Source organism: Bubalus bubalis, chromosome 10 (genome assembly GCF_019923935.1).
Source record: "Bubalus bubalis isolate 160015118507 breed Murrah chromosome 10, NDDB_SH_1, whole genome shotgun sequence".
Classification (NCBI taxonomy): domain Eukaryota; kingdom Metazoa; phylum Chordata; class Mammalia; order Artiodactyla; family Bovidae; genus Bubalus; species Bubalus bubalis.
The window spans coordinates 29,863,818-29,876,577 of record NC_059166.1 but is presented as its reverse complement, the minus strand read 5'-3'; the positions used below and the strand labels follow the sequence as shown (position 1 = coordinate 29,876,577).

At 40.8% G+C, this 12,760-nt stretch overlaps 1 protein-coding gene across 3 annotated transcripts in view; it reads left to right on the top strand.

Moving 5' to 3' along the window:
* The window catches only part of PDE7B (phosphodiesterase 7B), a 369,290-nt gene extending 362,507 nt beyond the window's left edge, over window positions 1-6,783 (top strand). For all 3 annotated transcript variants that reach the window (XM_044924196.2, XM_025294489.3, XM_044924195.2), the window contains one exon: window positions 3,090-6,783. In XM_044924196.2, coding sequence (XP_044780131.1) covers window positions 3,090-3,313 — 224 coding nt within the window. In that variant the 3' untranslated portion in view covers window positions 3,314-6,783. The remainder of the gene's footprint in view (window positions 1-3,089) is intronic.
* The last annotated feature ends 5,977 nt before the right edge of the window (window positions 6,784-12,760 follow it).

Sequence of the window (12,760 nt, the reverse complement as noted above, 5' to 3'; positions counted from 1 at the left end):
CTGATTTTCAGCTCAGGAAAATGTGGTTACCATAGATACCTGTTTTTAAAATGGGATGAGGATTGAGTGCATAGGAAAATCCCATGGATGCTACGCCAGCACACCAGTAATAAAGAGAAAGAGTGATTATAAAACAACCCTCAGCAGATAAATCTTTCTGTCTCTATTCCACATCTCCCAGCTCTGTAGGTTCAAAGCTGGGAGGTGTGGTGTGCAGGGGCATATCAGGCGAAACTGCAAAAACCCAGATAGATAAACAGAGTCTAATGGGAGCTGTGGGCTCCAGCCTCCCAAACAAATATTTTTCCAGTGAGTGTGAATAATGCAGGTAGTTCCTCTGTCCTGATTCCCGTGGGACTGAAAATGTCCTCTCTTTTTCCTTTCCCAATTCACAATGAGGTTTTCCTGAGTGCCATCTCAGGCTTCGATCTGATTCTCTTTTTAAGTAATTCATATTTACCCAAGCGAAACAAGGATTTAATATCCAGCCCTCACCCACCTTCCTCCCCACTCCCATCAAACTCTGCCTTTCAAAAAGAAGGTGCTAAATTAAATGAATCTCCAATTGGTGAAACCTGTAGAAAGATGGGCTTCCCTGGTGTTTCCAAGTGTAAAGAATCTGCCTGCAATGAGGGAGGCCTGGGTCAATCCCTGGGTCAAAAAGATCCCCTGGAGAAGGAAATGACAACCCACTCCAGTATTCTTGCCTCAGAAATCCCATGGACAGAGATGCCTGGAGGGCTGTAGTCCATGGGGTCACAGAGAGTCAGACCCGACTGAGTGACTAACACTTTCACTTTCATAGAAAGATAAGGAGATAGGAATTCCCTGGCAGTCGAGCGGTTAGGACTCGGCAGTCTCACTGCCTGGGCCCAGGTTCAATCCCTGGTTGGGGAATTAACATCTTGCAAGCCATTAAAAAAAACAAAAGCTAGAAAGATAAAGAAAAAGAAGCCTTCTTTAATCCTTGTTAACTCTGAGGCCATCATTCTCCCCTCCCCCACATGTACCCCTTCAGGAGGACAATGTCCCCACAAAGTCAAGGTGAATATGAATGTGTTAGTCGCTCAGTCGTGTCCAACTCTTTGCAATCCTATAGCCCACCAAGCTCCTCTGTCCATGGGATTCTCCAGGCAAGAATACTGGAGTGGGTTGTCATTTCCTTCTCCAGGGGCTCTTCCCAACCCAGGGATCAAACCTGGGTTTCCCGCATTGCAGGCAGGATTCTTTACCATCTGAGTCAGTTTGCACAAATACAGTGGGAACCTGTGGGACAGCCTCGAATCTAATCATGCAGAAGCTTTGCTTCATGAGAAAAACTGCCTCATGGTGTCTATTCAGACTTCAAAATCACTCTCCTATCTCCTATAAGAGGTCTTTATATCTAATGAGTAGAAATATAGAGATGCAACTCCAGAGTAATTTCAGGAAAAAAATGAGCTGAAGTTTTTAAGTACTGGATTTTTAAGTGTGGGATTTGTAACTTTTTAATACTTAGGGTAAACCTGGTAAATATTCACACCTTAAACTTCAGAATAGTATAACAATATTGCAGACTATCTTTTTAGATATATAATATCTCTTAAGATGCAAGATATTCAAAATTAGATATGGAGGTAGTCTAGAATAGCAAGCAAGAACATTACAGAATGAAATCTTAATTGTCTGGCTTCCTACATAACCTTATCAAAATGTACACAGTAAGTCGCTGGCTTAACTTTTTGCTCCTTAGAGTCAGGTTATCTAACATCATCTTATAATATTTAAATCGTATTTCACATCTAATGAGAGAATGCAGACACATATACTAACATTTAGAATCAATGTATCCTTTTCTCATCTCCAGAGCATCCTCAAAGGCTAAACATCGGCTGTTTGTCCAATAAAAAAATAATCCAGTCAAGCCTTATAATTCGCATGCCTATAAACACACAGGGATAGTTGTCGGAAGATTTCATTATGCTGAAAAAACTTGCCTCTCCCCATACCACAGAAGTCCCCTTCTCCCAATACCAACATTTCAAGGGAAATACAATAAAACCTAAATATATCCAAGTTTGTGATGAATCCAATAATTCCAACCTAGACTGGAAATTATCTTTGCTTTAATAAATCATGCTTAATATGGAAAGCACATTGACAGTGAGACGTGATTAGAAAGTTTAACAAGGCTAAAATAATTAAGAGAACAGACATGCTAACAAAGAAGTCTCATATCAACCTATCTTATCTCATCATTCAAGCAGAACTTTTATGCAGGAAAAAATCTGTTTTGAAGACGAATGAACTTTTATTATCTACACCTGGTTGCTTAACGTAATTGAAAGTAAGACAAAAATGTGAAACGATAATCCTGAAGAAATATCTTCAGGGTAAATGTATGAATGAACTCTTCAGATGGTCTAAATCAACAATGTGTGGCTTCCTGGTGTCACTTTCCCTTTCTTCCCCTCCCTCAGCCACCTTCCTTAGTTCTAGCTCATTTTTTTATTTTTTAACTTTTTTCCTTATATGTCTTTATCCTTCTTCAAATGAAAGTGAGAGTGGCTCAGTCATGTTGACTCTTTGCGGCCCCATGGACCATATAGTCCATGGAGTTCTCTAGGCCAGAATACTGGAGTGGGTAGCCTTTCCCTTCTCCAGGGGATCTTCCCAACCCAAGGATCGAACCCAGGTCTCCCGCATTAAAGGCGGATTCTTTACCAGCTGAGCCACAAAAGAAGCCCAAGAATACTGGAATGGGTAGCCTATCCCTTCTCCAGTGGATCTTCTTCAAATAGTAATAGCCAACATTTATTGAGTGTTTGCTATGTGCCAGGAACTTTCTAAGCATTTCACATGTGTTATGTCATTGTCCTAACAACTCTGTGGGTTTGGTACCCTTCTTAACTCTTTACAAATGCAAAAACGGAGGCATAGAGAGATTAAATGCCAAGCCTAAGGTGACTTACCTTATGCTCCTAGGCTGAGGGCAGGGACCACATCTTGGAGGCCTCCATACCCCTGGGGCCGAGTACATCATGGGCCCAATCGTGTGAGAAGTGGTCTTACTGCCCTGCTGGTGATGACATTGGCCTTGCCTGTTTCAGGTTTCATGACCTACATCGTGGAGCCCCTCTTCCGGGAATGGGCCCACTTCACAGGACACAGCGCCCTGTCTGAGAGCATGCTAAGCCATCTCGCGCACAACAAAGCCCAGTGGAAGAGCCTGTTGCCCAAACAGCACAGAAGCAGTGGCGATGGCAGCCCGGACCACAAAGGCCCAGGGACTGAGGACGAGGAGCAGACTGTGACCGAAGGCGATGCCCCGTAGGGCCCACCAGGCCTGCGCTCTGCTCTGCACACTGAGATTGACAGCCTCCTTGCGCAGAGGCCTCTGGGAGGGCGGATGCTTTGGGGGACTCTTGCTGATCAAGCCGGCCCCTCTCTGGACATCATCCAGGAGCTCTTCGGAATGCACCCTTCTCCCACTTACCTGCCTCCCTCCTTTTCCCAAGTGTACAGAAGCCATCCGTCACCTCAGCATTAGCTGCCGAAATGAGCAACTCCATTCCACGATGAGGGAGCTGATTCCAGGGACCGGCTTGGCCCTGGAGGAGAAGACTAGGGAGTAAGAAAGAGGTGCTCTTGCCATGGCCCTTGGGGCCCTGGGTCACACTGTGACGGGTGGCACTTCCTGAGTTCAGAGCATTTTAGCCTCGGCCATCGGACTGCTGATCTGCATGACAAAAACACCAGCATATTTGGAACTCCAAGGATATTGGTCTTAAGTGCAAGAGCACAAACGAGAGAGAGTGTTAGAGAAAGTACCTTCTATTTTAATAATAATTATTATTATAAAATAATAATAAATCTTTTTAACTTTTCTATTTTGTGCACTAGACAATGGATCTAAAACTCTGGACAAAGATTATTCAACGTGATAATCATGTACCCAAACGTGAACAGGGGGTTCATTGTTTTGTTATAGACTCCATGCCACTTTGGGTCAGAGATTTGGCATCTTCTCAATTTAAGAAACCACGTTTCCTATCCTATGCGAGGGGAAGGTGCTGTACAGTTCATTCCTTTGCACCATTAGTCAATCTGTCTTTTATCAATAACTCAGATTCAGTGACATGTTTATTTTCACACCTGTACATCTTCTGTAAATATCAAGCGCTACTGATTCCCATGCCAAAATACATGAGTATTATGGGATTGCTACCTGTATAAACAATGGCACTGTGAACAGAATACTGTTAGTTTTAATACAAGAGAATGCATTTGTAAATATGGTATAGAGTTTATTAATATACTATTGTTTGCAGATAAAGGCCTTAACTTTAAACACCTTTTCATCTTCTGAAAGCTGCCCAACTTAAATCCTCACAGATGTCCTTCTGAACTGCCTACCCATGTCCATCTTGATGCTTTCCAGCTAAGGTCACAAACCAAAACTGAATAAAGTCTTTGAGGAAATATTTTGGAAACTTCACAGGCATTCCGCTTGAGACCATAGTGTCTAATCTATGGCACCAAGCATGGTTTCCTCAGATGAACAAGACCCTTCAACAAGCCTGAAGTCACTTTCAGCACAGCGATGTTGCACTCTGTTTTAGCAAGCCAGCTGATTAGCGTGTGTTTCTACAGCTCCTGTCAAGGACATGGTGGTGTGTCAGCCTCATGGGACACATGGCAGGTCTCACCAGCCTTCCATAACCCTGTCAGCTAACTGTCAGGGACTTCCCTGCTCCCCTATAACACCATCATCTGTCCCAGCTGTAGTACCAAACCACCTTTGGTTTATGGTTGGCGTGAATTTCTTTGGTGTTAAGAGTAACTGGATTTTTCTTTTTCTTTCATTTCATATGAACTACCCAACTGTTTAGCAGACATTAACATCATTTAAGGAAAGAAAATATTTCCATTGTCTGGTAGAGTTTACCTTCCTCGCAGGTTACTGTGGTTAATTATGACTCTAGCTAGCAGAGTCGCCTTGGAATTTTGTTGCCAGTTTTTCTGCAGACACTTGGCTGGAAAGTCAATTTGTTACAGCCTTCTTCTCTAGTCAGCTAAACTCCGCGCATTGAACCTTTTCTTTAGAAGTTCCAGCATAACTAATGTTCGATGAAAATTGGCAATGCCCCCTTTCTTTTTATCTTCAACAGTGTGGTAGTGGGGACAATGATAATATGATTGTTTCTGCTACTATCAAGCTGTTTCTCAAGCTGATAGAACCTCAGCTAACTCTCATTTCCTAAGTGCAGCTCTTTTTTGTCCTCCTAACATACAAATGAAATGTGAGAAACTTGACTGGATTGTATTAAGTTCCTGCAGAAAGACCGAGGCTTGCAGAGTTAAGGTTTAGGGTGAATTGGAAAGTTGGTTGTAGTTTCATTAAAGTAGGAGAGATGGTCAGAAGGTCCTAAAGAAAGTGTGAAAACCGCATGACATGGGTGGATAATAAGTTGAAATTATTGATATGGGTAAGAAGGGAAGTTGTGAAAAAGTAACACTAACTTTGGGTTTGTTTTTTGGGGTGTTTTTTTTTTTCTTGTAATAACTAGGAACTGACACTATTCTTTATGGCTTTAATACTCTGAAGCTCTTAGCTTGGTGAGTCCTCAAAAGAGAACGCATTGAATGTATTTCTGCTTCCAAACTCGCTTATTTTGGTTTGGTGATGCAGAGGACTTTTGAGTACTCTAATTTTCATGAGATCAAATCAAAGAAAGCAATTACTGGGGAAGATACAGGAAAGATAAGGAAGAAGACACTGTTTTAGCTAATGGAACCTCTCCTTTGAGTTTAGAAAATGAACCTTGTTTAAACAATATTTATATCATAATTTAAATAAATAAGACTGGAGGCATTTTTCATAGTTTCAAATTTATAGGACACAAGTATTTTAGGTCTTAAAGAAGAACTCACAGAGAAAACTACCAAATATCTAACAGTTAAGCCTATGAAGCAGCTACTAGTACAATAAAAATCTGAAGCAAAATGAGATGTGATGCATAAACTAGTTACATTTGTCTCCTTCCTTCAACCATATGAGTTCCTAGATCCATTTTTTTGTTTAAAAAAAATGTGAAAACATTTGTTTTCTTTTTTCCTGCCTACTGGTGGCTGTCTTGCAATATTTCAATAGAAGGAGTCCGATTACTAATTAAGACACAGCTGTTGGATCATCTGGGGACTTTATCTTCACATTTTTTTTTCTCTTAGTCCCTGGATCATCACTTGCTGACTTCCCAAGTTTAATTCCTTCAATGCTTGAGAAGAAGGGAATCAAAGGGTTCAGGTAAAATTAAAATCAAAAGAGAGAAGAGATATCACTGCCAGCCCTGATGGACAAAGCCTGCTTTTCCTTTTGACAGCACCCGCAAACAGTCAGAACCTTTTTCCTGAGACACTGACCTGCCCATCACTCCCTGATAGGCCGAGTGAACATCCTGCTCTACCTGCCTAAGGCTTCCCGCGATGGGACGAGGATCGTGTCCTGCAACACCGTCACCAGATAGTGCTTCCTACAAACCACAGACTTGTTTTGTAAACTTTTCTCATGTTGAATCAGATCTGCTCACTGATTTGAACATTGGTTATGAGCTTGTATCTCACTATATTTCTTATGCTTTGTTCTTTTATGCAAACCCTTAAACTTGTGTTGTTTGTGTACACACGTGAAGTTTGGAAAACAAACAAACAAACACCTTGTGAGTTTTTGCTCAAAATGTGGCCTAAATATTCATTGGCATGTCTAGGTAAACAATGAAAAATAAAGATAATTTCTTAAAAATATCACACTATGAAAAATACTCTGATTTTCACCAGGTAGCATGTTATCAGCCAACCAGTCAATTCAAGGTCAAGGTCAAGAACACTGCTACAGACATGACTCATGTGATTCATTCCACTGGATGCTGCAGAAACAGCCATGTCCATAAAGCTATCACTTGCCAATTAGGGGGAAAGGGCCATCATTCAATTCTGCCTTTCCTCTGAGTCCTGATAGTTTTCTGATCCAGATTTGTGAAATTCATATATGAATGAGAATAATGTACAATGCTTTAGGTTGTGGAACCATAGCAGACTTACTGGTGAAAAATATAGTCTTGTATTTCAGGATTGGAAGCCACCAAGAACAACAGAACAGTTCAGGCAGGACAACTGAGTGTCTAAATCTATCTGGAAATAGAGGAGAAATGAAAAAAAACACACAAAAACTATCCACATTTCCCAGAAACAGTGTTGTATCTTTATTTATCCCTCTCATATCTATTTTGTTAAGATTTGTATTCAGAATCTCACTGAGTCTTTAATGCTTCCCCATGTCTGAATGTAAAGTCACTTTTTTCATTTGCCAACACTCAGTGTCATCCAATCAAAATCAAAAGTGGGATCGCAGTGGTTTTCTGAGTAAAGGTCAGACATAACTTTCAAATGTACCCAGGAACCTAGGAGAAACATCATCAAATAGACCAAGCCTATATGAGCAACTGAATTTAATTCAACAAATATTGATTGAGGATCTACTATGTGCCAGAGGTTGGGCTAGACACTTGGGATATAAAAAGACCCAATCTGGGACTTCCCTGGTGGTCCAGTAGTTAAGACACTAGGCTTCCACTGCAGGGGGCATGGGTTTGATCCCTGGTTGGGGAACTAAGATCCCACATGCCATGCAGTGCAGACAAAAAATAGAAAGAAAAACAAAAAGACCCAATCCTTTCAGGAGCATTCAGACTCATGTCAAAGATTTGCATTACCAGTGAACTCTTCTGAGATTTTGTGCGAACATCCGTGAGGTTTCAACTTCTAGAAAACAACATAAGATCATGCAGATGAGCTTGGAAGGCAAAAGTGGTCCCAACCTTGATTCTGTCACTAACCTATTCTGTGACTTCAGGCAAGTTACTCTCTACAAAATTATTTCCAGAAAATAATGGTTTTGTTATGGTCCAGGAAGATTCCACATGTGGCAGGGTAGCTAAGCCCGTGCATTACAACTACTGAGGCCCACACGCCTAAAGCCTGTGCTCCACAATAAGAGAAGCCACTGCAATGAGAAGCCTGTGCACAGCAACGAAGAGTAGCACCCACTTATCTCAGCTAGGGAAAGCTCATGTGCAGCAACGAAGACTCAGTGCAGCCAAAAATAAACTAATTAATTTTTTAAAACCTTTAAAAAAATAAAAGAGATTGCATACAAAAAGCACCCAGCACTCAGTCTGGTACGTGGTAGGCTTTTAATAGATGCAAGTTCTCTCCTCTTAAATTATCAGACACTTCACAAATAGCCATTCATACATGGATAAGAATGTGGATAATGTATGGGGAATAATGTAGTAAAGAATGCTAGTGATCTTACACTGGGAAGTTAGACTCACTCCTGTATTTTTTTTACCTGTTTATTGGCAAAATTGTTTAAAAAAAAAAAGACTATCTGATGAAACCTCTTGCCTTAGCTACAGCCTACTTTTCTGTTTAGTCCTCTATATTCTAGATTAGAAGTTAATGTATCTTTTGTTAGCAGTTTTGTCAGAAGTTTCTGAGAAGGAAATAGCTCCAAAGAACAAAAATGAGAGTCATTTATATACATTGCATCTATGCCACTGAAGTCCCACATCCAGCTAGTGACGGCTCTGGTCCTCTGTGTCAGTCCCCAAAAGTTTGCTGGGCAGGAGGAGGCATGGACTGGTGCCTCCAGGCACACTTGGTTCATTCCCTCACACACCTCCAAACGTGTTCTAAGCTAAAGCTTATTGTCTGTCCCAGAGCAGGCCAGAAAACAGAGGCATTTCCTAATACCATGTCGAAGAAGGGAGAAGGCTCCATCCTGCCTCCCTAGGAATGTAATGGACAAACATTAGAATAATGACTAAATGAGGAGCTTTTAGCTATGAAACAGTATATGATGGTCTTTTTTTTTTTTTTTCAAGTAAGTCAGACAGATTATTAGAAAAAAACTTTTAAGTTTTAGCTGATATGGTTTGACAATGCAATGATTGCCTTGCTTAGTCATCTAAGGAATGGTGTATCTTTGATTCAATTCCCTGAAATACTTTAAATTCTAGTATTGCAAGTGCTGATTTAATCTCCAGTAATTTTTTCCTTTTAAGGAAGTGATCCGATGGAGTTTCAAGTGTGGGCTTTGAAGGCAAACCAGAATTCAAACTCCTTGATCACTTACTATTTAACCCCAGGCAGACGACTTCACGTCTCTGTGCCTCCATTCCCTCATGTGTAAAATGGGAGTACCACCTACCTCCCAGGGCACTGTGAGGTCAAAATGAGAAGACATACAGAAACATATAGCACGGTTTCTAGCAGAAAGAGGATACTCAACAGATAGAAATTCTTACATCGTTTAAAGAACAAAAATTTACAAAGTGGGAGTTGGAGTATGACTTTCGGTTTCTCTGGTTGTACTTTTTTGTGCCAAAGAAAACACAAGGTCCATTAATAGACATTGAGCATGATTATATTTACAGGTGACCAGTTTGACTATAAAACAATCCTTATAATATGGACAAAATGTTGTAAAAAATGACTATAGAAGAAGACAGTGTCCCTAGGGTACTAATGATAGAAGACTGGGGACATTTAAATAAGTGTTGGTTGCTAAGTCGTGTCCAACTCTTTGCGACCCCGTGAACTGTAGCCTGTCAGGCTCCTCTGTCCATGGGATTCTCCAGGCAAGAATACTGGAGTGGGTTGCCACTTCCTTCTCCAGGGGAATCTTCCTGACCCAGGGATGGAATTAGGGTCTCCTGCATTGTAGGTAGATTCTTTACTGTCTGAGCCACTGGAAAGCAGAACTGTCTTTTCTGTATGTAAAGTAAAATGCTCCTCAGCCTAGCCAGAGAAAACCAATCTATCAAGGCTTTCCTAGAGGTAGTGATAATAATACAACCCCAGTTATTTGGTTAACAAACAAAACTTGATATCCTGTTAAGTTTTCATGAATTCCATTCATACCCTATAAATTCTATCCACAGACATTTCCAGTGGCCCTTCCCCCTGTAATATTAGATCCTTTCTGGCCACTGACAGCAAATGTGGAGAATCCAGGGGAGCCTTTGTAAATAAATGATCCTAAAATAGATTCTGTTCTCCCAAATTATGCTTGACAATGCATACGCTAAAAAGGTGTTTATTAAGTATTCCTTGGGGCGGGCGTTGGGAATGGCTTCTGGGGCTTCCCTGGCAGTCCAGTGGTTAAGATTCCATGCTTCCACTGCAGGGGGCATTGGTTCAATCCCTGCTCAGGAAATAAGAGCTGATAAGGGCTTTCATGGTGGCTCAGATGGTAAAGAATCTGCTCCAAGGCAGAAGACTCCGGGTTTGATCCCTGAATAGGGAAGATCCTTTGTAGAAGGGAATGGCTACCCATTCTTGCCTGGAGAACACGACTGAGTAATTATCACACAAGCTGCGCCAGGTGGTCAAAATTAAAAAATTTTTAAATGGCTTCATAGCCAAAGAAGTTTGAGAAGCAGTGAATTAAACACCCAAGTTCCTCTCCTGCGTGCTTCTCAGAACCTCCCATATACTAAGGCACAGCTCCACGATGACAGTATAAATGATATTGTTCAAATCTAATTTTGGTTTCATATCATCAAGGATTTCTTGACCATATCAACCCAGAATGATCTCCCCATTTATCATTTAGTTTTTTTAGTGATTATTAGTTATTCATTATTATTGATATGTGTATGTCTTTTCTGTCCAACTTGAGATATAATATAACATTGTGGTTAACTTGTTTGAGCTTGTGGCTTGAATTTACCACTTACTCGGTGTCTGACAACAAAGGTCCAACACAGTTTCGTCTATTCAAAGCTGTGGTTTTTCTAGTAGTCATGTACAGCTGTGAGAGTTGGATCATAAATAAAGCTGAGCACCGAAGAATTGATGCTTTTGAACTGTGGTGTTGGAGAAGACTCTTGAGAGTCCCTTGGACTGCAAGGAAATCCAACCAGTCCATCCTAAAGGAGATCAGTCCTGAATATTCATTGCAAGGACAGATGCTGAAGCTGAAACTCTAATACTTTGGCCACCTGATGCGAAGGACTGACTCATTTGAAAAGACCCTGATGCTGGGAAAGATTGAAGGCAGGAGGAGACAGAGGATGAGATGTTTGGATGGCATCACCGACACGATGGACACGAGTCTGAGCAGACTCCAGAGTTGGTGATGGACAGGGGAGCCTGGTGTGCTGCAGTCCATGGAGTTGCAAAGAGTCGGACACAACTGAGCGACTGAACTGACTGAGATGTCTGACCTCAGGCAAGTTTCTAAACTTTTTGTGCCTCGGTTTCTTCATTGGTAAAATAATGATTAAAAAAATATTACCTATTTCATAGAGCTTTTGAAGATGGAAAGAGCTCATATATATAAAGCACTTGAAAGACTGGCACACAGAAAGCACTCGCTAAATATTAGCAAGAACCAACATGTCCCTCACCCCTTGACCCATAAGCTCCTTGATAACAGGAGTAGCTATCCTTTCTAAGTATATTCTCCAAAGTATAGTACAGAAAACACAAAACAAATACTTCTTAAATGAAAGAACATAATTTTGATTGATAAATTGAAAATCGTACCAGAACAATAACGTTACTATTTAAATCTGAACAAACATGTTCCAACTGGAACAATAAATGTCCTATAATTTGAATACCGATGTTGCTTTTCAATTTTGCTGAATTTCTATCCGGTAGACTTACATTGTCTCTAAGAAAAAGATTTAGGAGGACAACATGTTTTCTCCTCCCAGTTTATGAGCCACTCTTTTGAGTGGTGACAGCAAAGATAATTCCCCTAAAAAAGTTGATGCCCAAAGATTTCTAGTTTTTTTTCTTTCATCCAAATAGAAGAGAAACCTACAGGACCACTAAATTGCTTCCTTTGCAGAGCTAATAAAAGTCCCCTATTGTAACAGACAATCCAAGAAAAGGCAGACATAAATCCCAACACTCATCTTTAAAAAGGAACACGAGAGCAGCAGATGAATCTCCTATTTTATGTTCGTTTCAAGCACTTGCAATCCCATTTTACCAACTCCTGCTTTCTCTTCCCAGAAAGCAATTACATGTGCATTTTTTAAGTTGTCAGCAAAGTAAAGCCTAAGGGATCAAAATGAAGGGTCATTTCTTAGGGTTATTTATCCCTTCCTACTTCCCACTGTTGTATTTTTGTTTGGACCTTTCTAAGCAAAGAGTCAGACTTGACATATCAATGGACTTTCATCCACACTTGAAGAAAAACAACTTACAAACGAAAATAATGCCAAGTGTCATATATTAGCATAAGTGAGAAATGTGTTCTAGAATTACAGATGAGTTTTCAAGTGTTAACCTGACTGACTTGGGGAAGAACAAAAAGTTCAGATGTATCTTTCAATCCTTGGGTTATGTAACATGCTGTGAAATAGTTCTTAGGTGCTACTACTAACTTTCTTTTTTCCTTTTCTTTTCTTAAATTGGAGTATAATTGCTTTGGGCTTTCCAGGTGGCTCATTGATAATGAATCCGCCTGCCAGTGCAAGAGACACAGGAGACATGGGTTCAATCTTTGGGTCAGAGAGACCCAAGGAGAAGAAAATGGAAACTCACTCCAGTATTCTTGTCTGGGAAATCCCATGGACAGAGGAGCCCAGCACACTGATAACTGAGCACGCACATGCACACAACTGCTTCACAGTGTTGTGTTAGTTTCTGCTGCACTACAAAGTGAGTCAGCTGTATGTATACATATGTCCCCTCCCTCCTG